This window comes from Archocentrus centrarchus, chromosome 20, assembly GCF_007364275.1.
Source record: "Archocentrus centrarchus isolate MPI-CPG fArcCen1 chromosome 20, fArcCen1, whole genome shotgun sequence".
Lineage (NCBI taxonomy): Eukaryota > Metazoa > Chordata > Actinopteri > Cichliformes > Cichlidae > Archocentrus > Archocentrus centrarchus.
This window is the reverse complement of record NC_044365.1, coordinates 3,626,122-3,645,309: the sequence shown is the minus strand read 5'-3', so window position 1 is coordinate 3,645,309 and position 19,188 is coordinate 3,626,122. Positions and strand designations below refer to the sequence as shown.

At 41.6% G+C, this 19,188-nt stretch overlaps 2 protein-coding genes across 2 annotated transcripts in view; one reads left to right on the top strand and one right to left on the bottom strand.

The window, feature by feature from the left end:
• The window catches only part of LOC115799317 (melanoma receptor tyrosine-protein kinase-like), a 278,847-nt gene that overhangs the window by 212,620 nt on the left and 47,039 nt on the right, over positions 1–19,188 (bottom strand). The window lies entirely within an intron of this gene.
• Positions 4,140–19,188, top strand: part of LOC115799318 (NACHT, LRR and PYD domains-containing protein 12-like) — a 652,446-nt gene continuing 637,397 nt past the window's right edge. The window contains exons 1-5 of the mRNA XM_030756416.1: positions 4,140–4,254; positions 4,889–5,041; positions 12,088–12,323; positions 12,442–14,227; positions 18,998–19,171. Coding sequence (XP_030612276.1) covers positions 4,926–5,041; positions 12,088–12,323; positions 12,442–14,227; positions 18,998–19,171 — 2,312 coding nt within the window. The 5' untranslated portion in view covers positions 4,140–4,254; positions 4,889–4,925. The remainder of the gene's footprint in view (positions 4,255–4,888; positions 5,042–12,087; positions 12,324–12,441; positions 14,228–18,997; positions 19,172–19,188) is intronic.

The window sequence follows — 19,188 nt, the reverse complement described above, 5'->3', positions numbered from 1 at the left end:
GAAGCTGGTTCCTCTGGAGTCCCACAAACTTCAAGGTTTAGGATCCTCCAGAGGTTTGCAGTTGTGCATAAACCTACTATTTGACCACCCCTAACCTGTGCTCACAAGCAGAAACAGTTGCAGTGGGCCCAGACATACATGAAGACTAATTTCCAAACCATCTTGTTCATTGATTAATGCCGTGCAACCCTGGATGGTCCAGATGGATGGAGTTGTGGATGGCCACTATGTCCCAACGAGACTGTGATGTCAGCAAGGAGGTGGTGGAGTTATTTTTGGGCCACAATCATGGGGATGGAGCTGGTAGGCCCCTTTAGGGTCTCAGAAGGTGTGAAAATGACATGACTTTCTTTATAGAACCGTGCCTTCCGTAGCAAAATCATCGTCATGCATGACAATACACCATCTCATGCTGCAAAGAATACATCTGTGTTATTGGCTACTATGGGCCTAAAAGGAGAGAAACTCATGGTGTGGCCACCATCCTCCCCTGACCTCAACCCTACTGAGATCCTTTGGAGTATCCTCAAGCAAAAGATCTGAGGCTGGGATGCAGTTCACAGCAGAACAGCAGCTCTGCGAGGCTGTTCTGACATCCTGCAAAGAAATTCAAGCAGAAACTCTCCAAAAACTCTCAAGTTCAGTGGATGCAAGAATTATGAAGGAGTCCTATGTTAACATGTAATTTGGCCTGTTAAGATGTTTTTGATTGAAATGGCTTTTGATTTTAGGAAATGTGACCACTTAATGCTGCAGGTTTGGAAAATGACCATTTGCAGTTCTTTACAACCTATAAAATGTTTTTTAACTCTGTTGTGCATAATAATTTGGAAGAGTGCATTTTGAGTATTTCATTTTTGAAAATGTTATCACTGAGAGGTTTGTTCAATAAAATGTGATATACACTCTAACGGCTCATGACTTAAAAATGATTCTGACCATCATTTGCACTGACCTTTTAGGAAAATCTGGTTGGTTGCTGTTTTGTTAATGTTTCTTATTCAAACTCTGAAGTTTCCCTGAGCTGTGGACAGGGATTTGGCATTTCACAATGTTTGCATTGTCAAGTCCATTCTTATATCTCTCGGCCACTACCTAGCAACCAGGGCTGGCTCTGGGCATAGGCAATCCCCCAAAGGCGCCAAAATGGCTAGAGCCGGCACTGCTAGCAACCACACAATTACAGCAAAAAATTATACCTATGTAACAGGAAAACCTGAATGCAATGAACATTGAATCAAAGTTACACCATTCAGCGTAACATCAGACCAACTGCCTAATATTGTGTTGGTCCCTCTTGTGCTGACCAATAGCCCTGACCCATCGAGGCATGGACTCCAACAGACCCCTGAAGGTGTGCTGTGGTATCTGCACCAAGATGTTGTGACGTGGAGCCTCCACCTATCTGACTTTTTTGTCCAGCACATCCCACAGAGATCTGGGGAATCTGGAGGCCAGGTCGACCCCTCAAACTCATTGTTGTGCTCCTCAAACTATTCCTGAACCACGTTTGCTTTGTGACAGGGAGCATTATCCTGCTGAAAGAGGCCACAGCCATTGGGGAATACTGTTTCCATGAAAGGGAGTGCATGGTCTGCAACAATGCTTAGGTCAGTGGAATAAGTCAGAATAACATCCACATGGATGCAGGATCCAAGGTTTCCCAGCAGAACATTGCTCAAAGCATCACACTGCCTCCACCTGCTTGCCTTCTTCCCACAGTGCATCCTGGTGCCAGGTGTTCCCCAGGTATAAGACGCACACACACACACACACACACACACACACACACACACACACACACACACACACACACACACACACACACCCATCCACATGGGTGGATGAAAAGAAAACACGATTCATCAGACCAGACCACCTGCTCCATGGTCCAGTTCTGATGCTCATGTCCTTTCAGTGTTGGACAGGAGTCAGCATGGACACCCTGACTGGTCTGCAGCCTCATACACAACAAACTGATGCTCTGTGTTCTCACTCCTTTCTATCAGAGCCAGCACCAAAGCGATGTGGGGAAATTATTTCTCTATTCTGCATTTTCTTTATTTAACAGCTGTGCCCCCAACACACACACACACACACACACACACACACACCAAAGGCGCTCCTGCACGCTTTCGAGTACGCACTCGATCCAACCACAGTTGTGATTTTAATCGTTGTTATACTTTTTTGTTTGTTTGTTTGATTGAGCCGTAATATGTGACATGAAAAAGTCCCCGCGACCTGACCCCGGATAAGTGGAAGAAAATGGATGGATGGAAAATAAAAGTAATGATGTAATAAAAGTCTTATATTAAGAAGTCAATAAATAACTGAGATCTGCACCAGGGTTATAACAGTTTTGGATTTTACATTATAGTTTAGTTTTAGTTACTTTTTTCTTTTTTTTCTTTAATTCAGTTAGTTTTAATTAGTTTTCAGAGTGGTTTTTCTCATTTTTATTTTTGGTTTCATGCTTAGTTTCAGTTAGTTTCAGTATTAGTTTTAGTATTTTCATACCTAATCAGGTGCAAGATTCAAGGCGCAAAAGTGACTCTTGTGTAATGAAAACTTGACAAAAAGATACCATTTAAAGAAATATATTCAACAACCAACTGTTCACAAGACGTGCTAAATGTGTGTAATATTAAGCACACACATGAACATCAACAGGGAGAAACAAAGAAAAACATGAACTCCAAAACTCAATAAATTCTACAATAAACTCCACAATAAACTTCAGCATCAGTGCAGCAGATTAATAACACCTACATGTGGTGTTTGACAAAAACAAAAACTCTTTGAAGGAGTCAAAGCTCAAATCCAGCTGCATCCTGATGTTCTCACCACCTGAAGCTGCTTCTGTTTTGGAGCTAGCTTGGTTAGATGCTGCTAATTAAACCTGCAGGGTCTTTGTACACAACCTACGGAAGTGTCCGACCTCATGTCCACATTTATGCTTGTGTAGCTGGATTGTGTGTGTTAATTACCTTGTGGTCGTGTGCAGGTGTTTTATATGCAGCGCAGGCTGGGACTTCTTTTTTGGTCCTCGCTCTTTGTGCTCAGTTTTTTGGCTGCAAACATATTTGTCCCTGTTTTTTTCACTTTCTTCATTCCTTCACGTCCATCCCGACAGTTTCAGCAGTCTCCTACCAGGAATTTGCTGACAGTTGTGAGTCCTTATATTGATGCTTTGATTATTATTCCTGATTGTTATTCTCTCACTGATAAAGTAGCCGGAAACGCACAAGGACGCAACAGTTTAGTCACAACTTTCTGGGCTGCATGGACCCGACAAGTAGTCCCGTTTCTCCAGAGGCGCAGGCCAGGTTACCTGGAAGGATCAGAGCGGTTTCTGTAGCCGTTGTGCGCTTTCAGGTGGACTTTGATGTTGCTGGTTTTTCCTGACTGAGAAATGTTCCGCACATTTTTCATCATCCACAACAAGACTTTCGATTCTATCTGTGCTCTTGTACTCAAAGAACCTCCATACGGGACTCTGCTGCTTTCTCTGCAGACCGCAGCCATTACTGTGCGGACCAGCGCGGTGAGCGCACGCACACAGTTGTCCGATGGCGCTCCCAGCTTAAACTCGGAGAGCAGAAAAAATGATTTCATATCAATCCACAAGGCTTAAAAAAAAAAAAAAACAAATAAATGAAAGTCAGTTTATCGATAATTTCAGTTAGTTTTAGTTAGTTTTGTAAACTCACAATTCAGTTTTAATTAGTTATCGATTTTTCCTTTTAGTTATAGTTTTTATTTATTTCAGTTAACGACAATGTTTTTTCAATTTCAGTTTTCGTTATTTCGTTCGTTTTCGTTAACCATAATAACCCTGATCTGCACACATGAATACAGTAAACCTTGAGAGGGTGCAGTGTGTGTGTGTGTGTGTGTGTGTGTGTGTGTGTGTGTGTGTGTGTGTGTGTGTGTGTGTGTGTGTGTGAGAGAGAGAGAGAGAGAGAGAGAGAGAGAGAGACAAATCTAAACTCAGCTGATTTCCAGTAAATGGGGGGGAGCAGTAAATCTGAGCAGCAGAGGCGGGGGGAGCAGTTCCGCCTCCATTTGGAGTCAGAGAACAGGAGGAGCAGCAGGAGGAGCAGCAGGAGGAGGCAGAGTTGTGGTGAGCGCTGATACAACATCTCCTTCTTCTCCTGTCAGTCTCACTGTTTAAGAACATTTTGTTTTTAATAATTCGGTGACTCAGTGAAGGTTCGTTAAAGTCCAGAGGAGCGGCTCTGCTGTTGAAACGTGAGTTGTTGGAAAGTTGCTGCTCTTTAAGACTGCGCAGCCACTTCCTAATAGAAGCGGGTTTACGGCTGCTGACACTAACTTTCAGTGTCACAGGTGGCTCTCTGTACCTGGCTGGATCAAGCGCTGGTCACAGTGGTCCGTAGACAAACGGACGCCGACGTTATTCCCATGTAACGGCAGACCGTCTGCGCGAGTTTATTAAAGGCGTTTGTCCTCGTTTATAAAGCAGCAGCCGGTTCGTCAGCTTCCGGGTGACCGGGGTGAACGGAGCCCATGTTTCACCAAAGAAGCCTCATTTAAGCTGTTTACCGTTTGGTGCATCTAAACTCTGCCACACCTGTGGCGTGGGGAAAACACGTCGCAGTTGATTGTGGTGCTTTCTAAGGTAGGGTGTGTCTGTTTGCAGTACAGTTACACTAGTCTGCACTTCCGGATTTGTGCGTATCGGTTGCAGCTGGGACATTAGTAATATATGATTGATCCCGTCCGGGAGTGAATGGGGAGCTCGTGTGGTTCGTTTTTAATATAAAGTTCCCAATGTTTACTTTAATGTCTGCGTCACCTGCAACAAATCCTTTTTATTATGTCTTTATCATCAGAATTAAATGAAATAAGCAACATTACATCACAGGTGATTGGATGATTCCTCTCAGACTGAAGTGCAGAAGATGAGTGTTTGTGTGGAGGAGGAGGGGGACGGAGCAGACCGTGTGGGATTCAAGAGCAGCCAGTCCAAAGCAGATCCGCTGGCCTTCAGTGATGGACCCGGACCCTCAGACACACAGTAAGAGAACTGCTGCTGACTCATTTCTGACTTCCTTTTAATCCCTTCAGCATACAGACATCATGTCTCACCTCTCTGAGACAGACTGTTTTGTTCCATGTGTGCATATGGAATAAGTAACCAATGACACCTGTCTTCAAATTGAAAACCAGCATATTCAAAACAAACTGATTCATCTGAATCTCATAGTTTTTGATGTGATGTTAATAAATCCGTCATTATGGTGTCAGAGGTCAGAGGTCGCAGTCTTCAGGGTTGAGCTGAAGAACTTCAGTAATGAACATGGACCCTCAGATAGCAAGAAGAACCTGTTTCTGCTTTAACCTGATTCTAGTGTGGGTTTGTTCCCTGGTAAAACAACAGAATAATTAATGTGGTCCAAATGTGATGAGATGAAGGAGTGAAGGACTTTTTCAAGGTCTCCTTAAACAAAACAAAAAAACTTGTACAATATTTCTTACTTGGAAAAGCCTGATTTGTATGTGACAACAAAGCTCAGAGTCCAGGAACACACTGCCGGCAGAGTTCCTCATATTTGAGGAAAGTTTGTGTTTTTTCCCTCACGTTACAGGTCAGGTTTTGGGACCCAAATAACTCCAGATTGGCAGTTATATACAACCATTTACATAAAAATGCCTCAGGCTGTTTTTGTCCAACTGTTCATAGAACAATCATGTGTCACAATAAGATGTAACACAAATTATTTGTGCTGCTCGTAAAAACAGTTTTACCTCGCCCACAGAGGTTATGTTTTCGGTGGCGTTTGCCCGTTTGCAGGATAACAAATTTCAATGAAAATTTCTGGAGTTGTTTGGGTGGTACGAGGAAGGACTGATAAATGATTCTTTACCATTCTGAAGGTGCGATGTGTGAAAATTGTACCTGTTTCAAAAAAGTTTGAACCAAAGTTGGTTACCATTTTTAAAACCCCCTATCTCATCAGTCCCAGAATTTTAAAATTCACATCCCAGTAAATTTTTCATCTGTCACAATGAAATTTGGTACTCTTTTTGTTTCTATTTCAAATAAAAATACTCACAATAATGCAAAGTGAACAACAAACCTTACACAAAAATCACACCCAGATATACAGTTCATTTCTCAGCAATTCTTTTTAATTTAATGTTTTTATAGGATGCTATTATGGTACATAAACATAAAATATATCCTGACTATATATATGGCATCATGTGTTTATGAGGATCTCCTTTTAAAAAAAAATAAAAATCATATATTAGTTTTTAAAAGCCACTAAAATAAATTTCTAGTCCTCAGCCTTTCAAAGCTGTTTAAAGCTCTTCAAATTTCTGTGCAAAATTAACCACAACATAAGTAAAACTATGGTGGGCAATTTTAAAGAGCACGTTAAGAATAGAGCCACTCGTTTAGGAACAAATAAAAGTATTCTAATGGGAAATAATTCACTTTTATTCAGAATCAGTTTGTATCCAGATTTCTGACTGAATAATTGAAGAGCAGCAGGGACAGTGCAACAAGATAAAGGGCTTAGGAGGCAAAAATATTGCTGCTGTTGTTCACATGTAGGATCCATTGAGAAACAAGCCTTTCTAGCGATTTTAAATGAAAAGGATGAGTATGGGTTCAGATATCGCTAAGACGAGGATCTCTAGGAGTAGTCAGAATACTGCATTGTTTAAAACCACATTTTTAACAAATGGTTAAGAAATTGTTCATATTTATTAGTGAAAGTTTATTTTTGTGACTTCCTTTTCTCTTGTTGACCACCAAGTTTTTTGTGTGAGGTTTTGTTGGTTACTTTTATTTGTTCCTAAAAGAGTGGCTCTTTGGCTTCTAGGACATTTAGTTTGTGAGACTGAGAGATTTGCCAGCTTCAAACTGATCATCCAGATCTTACCTAATTTTGCTGCTTTAGCTTTTTGTATAAAGTAAAAAAACACAGGGGCTAAAGGACGCATCACTTTAGCTACGTTCACGCTGCAGCCTGAAGTGACCCAATTCCGAATTTTTGTGAAATCCCTTTTTTTTTTTTTGCGTGGTCGTTCACATTTCCAAATATATGCGACTTGGATGTGCTCTGTGTGTGAACAGCAGGCGAACCTGAAAGTGTCCCGCATGCGCAGTAAAGGCATCGATAACGTCACATGTAGCGAGCGCGCTCAATGTTTGCGGAAGTCACACATTTTCTTTTTTTTTAATTAAGTTTCACAAATATAAGTATACAATAAACAGTATACAAGAACATAACAACATACAAATGAGCCAAGTGAGCCAGAGGTTATCTACATTAAAGAAAAGTTATAAGTGGAAAATACATTTAAAGTTTTGACAGCCTTCTTGTTTGTTGAATCAGCAAGCACTTTAAAATAATGCTCCATATCCTTTCTGAATACTACAAAACAAGGGGTTTTCTTACTAAATTTACTTTTATGAATAAAGAACTTAGCTAGAAACAAAATCAAGTTTATTAAAGAATAGCATTTACCTTCTTTCTTGCATACTTATGAAAACCAAAGGCAACATTTTCCCAGTGTAAAACAAAATCTTTGAGGAGAGGATCAATGAAGAATCTGCTGAGGTCTCCCCAAAACTGTTTGGTCTGCGAACATTGCCAAAATAAATGATCCACTGTTTCTGGATGGGAGTTACAAAAATAAGAATTTGCATTGATGTCTTTCTTGAATTTTTGCATTTAATGGTTGGCAGGGTAGCATTTATATAAAATTTTATATGATACCTCTTTAAATTTGTTTGGAATTAAAATTTATGAGGGAGCATCCAAACTTTTCTCCAGTCAATGTTATTGGTGAGGCGACTCCAATTTGCCATTATATAAGGGATGGTAACAATATCTTTTTGGAATAAAGCACGTATTTCTTTATTCTTTTTCTTTCGGGGTTGTGATGAAAAGCAGATTTTCCCTTCTGGACAGTCAGTTATTCAGAGGAGAGATCCCTGTGCAGCCAAAGGTGTCGGTCTGTTCCTAAACAGCATTAAGACGCCTGAAGAAAAGGCATTGATGACAGTAGAGAATTCCTCAGGAGTCACATGAAAGTTATGTCTGGATAGAAATTCAGTGTAACAGCAATGATCCCTCCTCATTAAATAACTGACTCACCAACCAAATCTCATTCTAAAACCAGGATTCAAGAAAAAGCAATTTGTTTTTGGAAATAATGTCTCTATTATTCCATATAATATAACAGTGTGGTGAGAAATTATGCTTATAAACCAGAGTCCAGGCCAGGAGAACCTGTTTGTGGAATACAGACAGTTTGGCAGGAAGTTTATCTATGTTATAGTTACACCTTAGAAGGAAGTGCAGCCACAAAACAGGAAAAAATATACTGGGGGATAAAGTTCCAAATTGATGTAGGGTTTTTTTAATGAAGTTTCTAGCCCAATTAATTTTTAAATGTGTTAAAGTCCAAAAAATTAAGTCCTCCAGATTCATATCTATTCATTACGACACTTTTCGTTATATAATGTGTATGATTCCTCCATAAGAAGTTGAAAAGCATTTGATCAATAGTTTTATTGGTTTTACCATCTAGCTGTAGTGAAATGGCTGCATAAGATAGTCGAGAAATTCCTTCTGCTTTAGTTAATAACACTCTGCCCTGCAAAGATAAATCTCTCTGTAACCACTGATAAAATTTCTTTTGAGTTCTCGGAATGATTGGAGTGAAATTTAAGGAGGATCTTAATTTTTGATTCCTGGTGATCACAAGGCCCAAATATTTAACCTCCTCTTTTACAATAATATTGCAGATGGACTGGGCATCACACTTTTTGACTGGTAGCAGTTCACATTTTTTAATATTCAAACATAAACCGGAAGCCTTAGAGAAGTCATTGATGATATTGAGAACAATAGGTATTTGATTTGCGTCTTTTAGAAAGAGTCTAGTATCATCGGCCAGCTGACTTATAAAAAGATCCCTACCAGCTATGGAAATTCCTTGAATATTACTGTTAATAACATGTGTTGTGAGAATTTGTGTACAAAGTAAAAATAGGTAGGGCAAAAGTGGACATCCTTGCCGGATACCTTGTTTGAGGTCGAATCTGGGGGTCATGCCATGTTTTAGTTTGATAGAGCTGTTGCTGTTAGCATACAGGGTTTGAATGGCCTTACAGAAGTAGGTACCAAAGCCAAACTTTTCTAGAAAACGAAAGATGAATTGATGTTCTATTGTATCAAAGGCCTTTTAGAAATCCAGGAAGTGAATGAAGCTGTTTTCAGCTATCAGTTCAGAGCAGGGTTATAATAGTTTTGGATTTTACATTATAGTTTAGTTTTAGTTAGATTTTACTTTTATTTCTCTAATTCAGTTAGTTTTAATTAGTTTTCAGAGTGTTTTTTCTCGTTTTTATTAGTTTTTATTTTTGGTTTCATGCTTAGTTTTAGTTAGTTTCAGTTAGTTTCAGTATTAGTTTTAGTATTTTCATACCTAATCAGGTGCAAGATTCAAGGCGCAAAAGTGACTATTGTGTAATGAAAACTTGACAAAAGATACAGTTTAAAGAAATATAGTCAACAACCAACTGTTCACAAGACATGCTAAATTTGTGTAATATTAAGGACACACATGAACATCAACAGGGAGAAACAAAGAAAAACATGAATTCCCAAACTCAATCAATTCTACAATAAACTCCACAATAAAGTTCAGCATCAGTGCAGCAGATTAACAGCACCTACATGTGGTGTTTGACAAAAACAAACTCTTTGAAGGAGTCAAAGCTCAAATCCAGCTGCATCCTGATGTTCTCACCACCTGAAGCTGCTTCTGTTTTGGAGCTAGCTTGGTTAGATGCCCGCTAATTAAACCTGCAGGGTCTTTGTGGCCTCTGTACACAACCTACAGAAGTGTCCGACCTCATGTCCGCATTTATGCTTGTGTAGCTGGATTGTGTGTGTTAATTACCTTGTGGTCGTGTGCAGGTGTTTGTACTCAAAGAACCTCCATACGGGACTCTGCCGCTTTCTCTGCAGACCGCAGCCATTACTTTGCGGACCAGCGCGGTGAGCGCACGCACATGCGCACTCACACAGTTGTCCTGAGGCGCTCCCAGCTTAAACTCGGAGAGCGGAAACAATGATTTCATATCAATCCACAAGGCTTAAAAAAAACCCCAAAAAAACAAGTAAATGAAAGTCAGTTTATCGATAATTTCAGTTAGTTTTAGTTAGTTTTGTAAACTCACAATTCAGTTTTAATTAGTTATCGTTTTTTCCTTTTAATTATAGTTTTTATTTATTTCAGTTAACGACAATGTTTTTTCAATTTCAGTTTTCGTTATTTCGTTCGTTTTCGTTAACTATAATAACCCTGGTTCTGAGTAATCAAGTACATCCAATACAAGTCTGATGTTATTTGAGATGTGACGATTCCTCATAAAGCCTGATTGTGTTTCATCAATAACTGTGTCCAGGACTGCTTTAAGTCTCTTAGCAAGCATATTGACAAAGATCTTGTAATCATTATGGAGGAGAGAAATAGGCCTCCAGTTATCAATAAGAAGTACATCCTTGTCAGGCTTAGGAATCAATGTGATGATGCCTTGATTAAGGCTTGAAGGGAGTGCATTGTTTTCTATGCTTTCTATAAAAACCTGTAGCATAAATGGAGCTAACTGCTTTGAGAAACATTTGTAAAATTGTGAAGTTAAGCCATCTGAACCCAGAGATTTATTGATCTTAAGAGAGTCAATGAAATCAAGCACCTCCTTCAGGGTGAAAGGGGCATCATAGTAATCTTTATCACTAGAGTCCACTGTTTTCAGGTTTTTTATAGATGTTAAATGTAGAGTTGTGACCATTTCATCATATTTAGAACTATAAAGATTTCCATAGAAGTTACAGCGAAAGTTAGAAATTAGTTTGGCATTTTCAGCAATGACACCATCAATGTTTAACTGGTGAATGGAATTATTTTTTGAGCGGTTTTTCCAACCTAAAAAAGTATGCTCCCCTTCTTCCAACCACTTCTTCCTGGATCTCACAAAGGCCCCTTCTGCCTTGTGTCGATATATATCATCAAGTTTACTCTGAAGGTCTAATAAGTTCAATCTGTCCTCCTGTGAGATGTCCTCAGGAGACTTTAGATCAAACAAAGCACTTTTAGAGATTATCTCTTCTTCCTCAACTTTTCTGGATTTGGCCACATAACTTCCATACCTTCTCAAGAATTTACCAGCTTCAAATTTAAAGAGCTCCCAGTTAGCATTATAAGACTTCTCTTTCTTTGCTTTATCCCAAAACTGCCTAGATAATTTATTGATCCCCTTTTTAACTGACTTATTCCCAAGCAGAGAGTTGTTTAGCTTCCAGTATGAAGATCTATTTAAGGTAAACCAAGATGCACACAGTTGTATATTAATATAGATCGCCCTGTGGTCAGTTAAATGTGTTGTAAGGCTATTAACCATGACTGTCATTACCTAATTTAGAATTATAGCCATACACATTAGCAATGATAAGAATGGAATTATAATATCTAATCACCTGAATAATGTAGTGGCCCACTGAGTCACGGTCTGAATGCAAGACTTCCCCAGAGAAGGCATTTTTAGCTGTGGTGACTCCAGCAGAGCGCTCAGACCCATGTGAGAACCAGACCTCACTGCCCCGTTGTGGTCTCCAAAAATTTGCATCATCAGATAAGGAAGTCACACACGTTTTCCTTCCCGTGTCCGCGTAACGGGACGCAGAATAGTGATGTTTGTCGAGTATCAATGACGTGTGGGTCGGCTGAATGTGACCAGGCCGTACATACACATTTGAAAAGATCGGATACGTATCGGTTTAGGACCACATATCCAAGTGGCCTGGGTCGCATTTGAAAAAATCGGATCTGTGTTGTTCAGACTGGCATTAAAAGATCGGATACATGAGGGCAAAAAAAATCGGATTTGGGTCACTTCAGGCTGCAGTGTGATTCCAGCCTAAATGCTGGATTCAAACAGAAAAGCATCAGAGCTTCTGCACAGTGTCATCACATCTGGATCTTTGTCAGCAGCAGTCAGCAAATGATTTTAATGGTGAAGAAATGTGTTCACAGAGAGAGGAAGAGGAGCGGGGTCTGTGTGGAGAAGCGGCCGTCCTGCTGTGCTTCGTGTCAGGACGTCCTGAAGGATCCAGTCTCTACCAGCTGTGGACACTGGTTCTGCAGACAGTGCATCTCCTCATACTGGGACCAGTCTGCTTCATCAGGAGACTCCTCCTGTCCCCAGTGTGGACAAAGACCCAGAACCAGAGCTGGACTGCAGACAGCCAGTCAGAGCAGCTGTGGACAAAGTAAGACTGAACATCTGTCTGCTGATGGACTCATTTCTGAAAACTGGACTTCTTGTTGTGTTGTTGACACATTTCAGAGTTTCTTTCTCTTTAGTCTCAGTGTTTTTCTGTCTTTCAGCAGATGCTGGTCTGCAGGAGGTTTTAGAGGAACATAAGATCAGTCTGAGGAGGAGATGTGAACGTGTGACTGAAGGAAGTGATCAAACAGGAAGTGGAACCCTCCTGAACAGGATCTACACTGACCTCTATATCACAGAGGGACAGAGTGAAGAGGGTCATACCCAACATGAGGTGAGGCAGCTGGAGACAGCTTCCAAAAAGAAGACTTTTGATGACAGACCAATCAGGTGCCACGACATCTTTAAAGCCTTCCCTGACCAACAGAGACCCATCAGAGTGGTTCTGACCAACGGCGTCGCTGGTGTTGGAAAAACCTTCTCAGTGCAGAAGTTCAGTCTGGACTGGGCAGAGGGCTTGGAGAACCAACATGTCAGTGTGGTGATGCTGCTTTCATTCAGGGAGCTGAACCTGATCAGAGATCAGCAGTACAGTCTTCTGGAGCTGCTCCATGTTTTCCATCCAACATTACAGAAGGTCCCAGCAGAGAAGCTCGCTGTCTGGAAGCTTCTGTTCATCTTTGACGGCCTGGATGAAAGCAAACTTTCATTGGATTTCACCAACAGGAAGCTCGTGTCTGATGTCACACAGAAGTCATCAGTCAGCGAGCTGCTGACAAACCTCATCGAGGGGAATCTGCTTCCCTCGGCTCTCGTCTGGATAACTTCCCGACCTGCAGCAGCCAATCGGATCCCTCCTAGATGTGTTGACAGGCTGACAGAAGTGCGAGGTTTCACTGATGCCCAGAAGGAGGAGTACTTCAGGAGGAGATTCAATGATGAAGAGCTGTCCAGCAGAATCATCTCCCACATGAAGACAACCAGGAGCCTCCACATCATGTGCAGAATCCCAGTCTTCTGCTGGATCACTGCTACAGTTCTGGAGCACATGTTGACTATAGAACAGAGAGGAGAGCTGCCCAAGACCCTGACTGACATGTACTCACACTTCCTGCTGGTTCAGACAAAGAGGAAGAAGAACAAGTACCATGAGGGACATGAGACAAGTCCACAGGAGCTGACGGAGGCTGACAGGGAAGTTCTTCTGAAGCTGGGGAGGCTGGCGTTTGAACATCTGGAGAAAGGAAACATCATGTTCTACCAAGAAGACCTGGAGCAGTGTGGTCTGGATTTTACAGAGGCCTCAGTGTACTCGGGAGTTTTTACAGAGATCTTCAAAAGAGAACATGTGATCTTCCAGAAACCAGTCTACAGCTTTGTTCATCTGAGCATTCAGGAGTTTCTGGCTGCAGTCTACATGTTCCACTGTTACGCCAGCAGGAAGACAGAGGTGCTGGAGGACTTTCTGGGAGAAAAATACAATGAGTCATCTCTGTGTATCTTTCTGAGCAAGATCATGGAGAAATCCCTCAGGAGTAAAAATGGTCATCTAGACCTGTTTATTCGCTTCTTTCATGGCCTCTCTCTGGAGTCCAACCAGAGACTCTTAGGAGGTCTGCTGGGTCAGACAGAGAACAGTCCAGAATTCATCCAGAGAGTCATCAACAACCTGAAGAAGATGAACAGTGATAAAATCTCTCCTGACAGAAGCATCAACATCTTCCATTGTCTGATGGAGATGAATGACCTCTCAGTACATCAGGAGATCCAAAAGTTCCTGGAGTCAGAAAACAGATCAGAGAGACTCTCTGAGATCCACTGCTCAGCTCTGGCGCACATGATGCAGATGTCGGAGATTCTGGACGAGTTGGACCTAAAGAAATACAACACATCATTGGAGGGACGTTGCAGATTGATTCCAGTTGTGAGGAACTGCAGAAAGGCTCGGTGAGTCCAGATGGGATCATTACTATTACTGATACATGTAAATTGGTAGTTTAGTTTTTCAAATATACATAATATGAAAATATTTCAGTAGTTTTACTTTTACACTATAGAAATCTTTGATGCAGGATGCCTTAAGCTACACTAGGTAGTTTTTATCCTCCCACCCAAAAAAAAGCTGGCGGATATTGTCATACTTTCCATCCGTCCATCATTCCATCCATTGTTCCAGGTATCTGTCTGTGAGGTTTTAGTTGAGCAATGAAATTAGGCATGTGTTCTTTACTCTTCAAGGATGTGCAACACAATTTATACTCCTGGATGTTTGATAAAATTTGTACACTTTGACTGTATTTATACGCAGTGGAGAGTAAAGAACATGGAGGTTTTCAGACTGCCAATGTTATGATAATATATGCTAATGATATGCAGCCTCTTTGTCATTGCTCATTGGCTTAGCCTAATCATGTGTTTACACTATGCTGCATCATTAGCTTTACCTACTTTACCATTGACTTAACTGGAGAAAATGGGGATTCCTATCTAGCAACTGACCAACTCTATATTGCCAAAAGAATTTGCTCATCTGCCTTAACACACATATAAACTTAATTTTGTAGTTCTAACAGCATCAGCTGTTCTGGGAAGGCTTTCTACACAGTTTAGAAGTGTGTTTATGAGACTTTTTGATCGTTCTTCCAAAAGGGCATTTGTGAGGTCAGGCACTGATGTTGGATGAGACGGCCTGGTTTCACGCCGTCCTCTTTAATTCATTGGGTTGAGCTCAGAACTCTAAGCAGACGAGTTCTTTCACACCAAACTTGCTCAGTTTTATGGACCTGCTTTGTGCATTCACGTGTAGTCATGTTGGAACAGGAAGGGGCGATCCCCAAACTGTTCCCACAAAGTTGGAAGCATGAAATTATCCAAAATGTTTAAGTAGAAGTAATAAGGTTTTTTTTTTTTTTTTTTTGCTGGATCTAAGGGGCCGAGCCCAACAACCCTACATCATTACCCCCCCTCCACTAAACCTTACACTAGGCACAATGCAGTCAACTGCAACTGCCAAACCCAGACTCATCTTTAGGATTGCCAGATGGAGAAGCGTGATTCATCACTCCAGAGAACACGTCTCCACTGCTCTAGAGTCCAGTGGTCATGTGCTTTATGCCAGTGCATCCAACTCTTTGTATTGTGCTCCAATCCATGAAGCTCTTTATGCACTGTTCTTGAACTAATCTGAAGGCCATCTGAAGTTTGGAGGTCTTTAGCGATTGACTCTGCAGAAATTTGGCAACCTCAGCGTATGCTGACCTAGATCCAGGATTTTACATGGCCTACCACTTTGTGCCTGAGTTGCTGTCATTCCCAGTCACTTCCATTTTGCTATATTACCACTAACAATTGACTGTGAAATATTTAGTAGTGTGGAAATTAATATCAGCTGGTTCAGCCCCAACTGATGGCTTATAAAAAGGTTTCTCTCTTACCAAAATGTCACACAAGAAACATCCCATGATGGGTAAAACCACTGAGCTCTCTCGAGATTTTCACAATTTCATTGTTGTGTAACAGAAGAATTTCCAAACTTATGAAGGTTCCAGTGAGCACGGTTGGGGCCATAATCCAGAACAGAAACAAGCATCATTTCACTATAAGCCTGCCATGACCAGGTGCTTCTCGCAAGATTTCAGACAGAGTAGTGAAAATAATTATCAGAAGAGTTGTCCAAGAGTCAAGGACCACATTTGGAGAAATAGAGAAAGACCTGGAATCAGCAGGTCCAATTGTTTCAAAGAAAACAATAAGTAATGCACTCAGCCACCATGACGTGTGTGCCCTCACCATGCAAGATTCCATTACTGAAGAAAGAGCATGTTGAAGCACATTTAAAGTTTGATGAACAACATTTAGACAAGCCTGTGAAATAAATGGACTAAATGGTAAATGGACTAGTTCTTATATAGCGTTTTTCTACTCACTCTGAGCAATCAATGCACTTATACAACACGTTTACATTTACCCATGCACACCCAATTATACAAGGACTTCCATGATTAACTAAGCTAAGTGCTTTTTATTACCAAACATTCACACACATTCATACTCCGACAGTTGCGTCGGAGAGCAACTTGGGGTTAAGTATCTTCCCAAGGATACATTGGCATGCAGCCTGGAGTAGCCCGGAATCGAACCGCTGACCTTCCGATCAGTAGGTGACCTGCTCTACCTCCTGAGATACAGCCACCCCAAATACTGGGCGAATATAGTCTGGTCAACTGAGGCCAAAATTAAACTCTTTGGATGCCATAATACACACCATGCTTGGAGGTCAAAAGACACAAAAGTACCTGCTGACCTGCTCATTTTAGCGATACTCTCGCTGATACTGGTAAGAGTGTTGATGAGGACAAGTCTAGAGATCACTCTGTCATACTGACTGTGTTCAAATAGCAGATTGGATGCTTTAAAAGGAGGGTGGTGCTTGAAATCATTGTTGGTCCTCTGGTAACCATGGTTACCTGCAAGTAAACGTGCAGTGATCGTAGCTTTGCATAGAAAGGGCTTCACAGGCAAGAGTATTGCTGCTTGTAAGATTGCATCTAAACAAACCATATGTCAGATCATCAAAAACTTCAAGGAGAGGTTCAATTGTTGTAAAGAATCCTTCAGGGTGCCCAAGAAAGTCCAGTAAGTGCAATACCATCTCATAAATAATTCAGCTGCAGGGTTGGGGCCTCACCAGTGCAGAGCTTGGTCAGCAATGGCAGCAGGCAGGTGTGAATGCACATGTAATGAGGTGAAGGCCTATGGAGGATTACCTTGTGTCAAGTACGGCAGCAAAGAATCTACTTCTCTCCAGGAAAAACATCAAGGCAGGCTTCTCCGAAAGTACCTTCTCCCAACGGTCCAAGAATAGTTAGGTGAAGAACAATGCCTTTTCCAGCATGATGGATCATGTCATAACTAAAGTGGCTCAGAGAACAAAACATCAAAATTTTGGGTCTGTGGAGAGGTAACTCCCTAGATCTGATATTAATCCCTCATGAGGTGAATAGACAAGCAAAAACCAACAAACTCCAAATAATGATTAGCAATGGGTTGCTATCAGTCAGGATTATTAGCCCAGAAGGCCAACACTGCAAAGACTGACTCTTTCCATAAACTTATTGTAGTTTTCAATAAAAGCCTTTGAAAACTATAAAATGCTTGTCATTATACACTGCTCAAAAAAAATAAAGGGAACACTCAAATAACACATCCTAGATCTGAATTAATGAAATATTCTCATTGAATACTTTGTTCTGTACAAAGTTGAATGTGCTGACAACAAAATCACACAAAAATCATCAATGGAAATCAAATTTATTAACCAATGGAGGCCTGGATTTGGAGTCACACACAAAATTAAAGTGGAAAAACACACTACAGGCTGATCCAACTTTGATGTAATGTCCTTAAAACAAGTCAAAATGAGGCTCAGTATTGTGTGTGGCCTCCACGTGCCTGTATGACCTCCCTACAATGCCTGGGCATGCTCCTGATGAGGTGGCAGATGGTGTCCTGTGGGATCTCCTCCCAGACCTGGACTAAAGCATCCGCCAACTCCTGGACAATCTGTGGTGCAACGTGACGTTGGTGGATGGAACGAGACATGATGTCCCAGATGTGCTCAATCAGATTCAGGTCTGGGGAACGGGCGGGCCGGTCCATAGCTTCAATGCCTTCATCTTGCAGGCATTGATGACACTCCAGCCACATGAGGTCTAGCATTGTCCTGCATTAGGAGGAACCCAGGGCCAACCGCACCAGCATATGGTCTCACAAGGGGTCTGAGGATCTCATCTCGGTACCTAATGGCAGTCATGCTACCTCTGGCGAGCACATGGAGGGCTGTGCAGCCCTCCAAAGAAATGCCACCCCACACCATTACTGACCCACTGACAAATCAGTCATGCTGAAGGATGTTGCAGTCAGCAGATCACTCTCCACGGCCTCTCCAGACTCTGTCACGTCTGTCACATGTGCTCAGTGTGAACCTGCTTTCATCTGTGAAGAGCACAGGGCGCCAGTGGCGAATTTGCCAACCCTGGTGTTCTTTGGCAAATGCCAAGCATCCTGCACGGTGTTGGTCTGTGAGCACAACCCCCATCTGTGGACGTCTGTCCCTCATACCATCCTCATGGAGTCGGTTTCTAACCGTCTGTGCAGACACATGCACATTTGTGGCCTGCTGGAGGTCATTTTGCAGGGCTCTGGCAGTGCTCCTCCTGTTCCTCCTTACACAAAGGCGGAGGTAGTGGTCCTGCTGCTGGGATGTTGCCCTCCTACGGCCTCCTCCACGTCTCCTGGTGTACTGGCCTGTCTCCTGGTAGCGCCTCCAGCCTCTGGACACATCAGCCAGAAAGCATAGGTACAGAGAAGTGGTCTGTGGTCCCCACCTGCAGAACCACTCCTTTATGGAGTGTGTCTTGCTAATTGCCAATAATTTCCACCTGTTGTCTATTCCATGTGCACAACAGCATGTGAAATTGATTGTCAATCAGTGTTGCTTCTTAAGTGGAGAGTTTGATTTCACAGATGTTTGATTTACTTGGAATTATATTGTGTTGTTTAAGTGTTCCCTTTATTTTTTTGAGCAGTGTACTTTGATATCCCACAGCTCCAAAAACAACTGATGCAGCGAACTTTGTGAAAACCAATACTTGAGTCATTCTATACTTATAATGCAGATTTGCTTCTTTTATAATAACACATTTTCTCTAATCATAGACTGAATTCTTGTGGACTCTCAGAGACTCACTGTGAAGTTGTGGCCTCAGCTCTCAAGTCCAAACCTTTCCATCTGACAGAGCTGGACATGAGTTACAATGACCTGCCCTGTTCAGGAGTGAAGCTTCTGTGTGCTGGTCTGCAGAGTCCAAACTGTCGACTGGACACTCTGAGGTCAGTTCACTGACTGC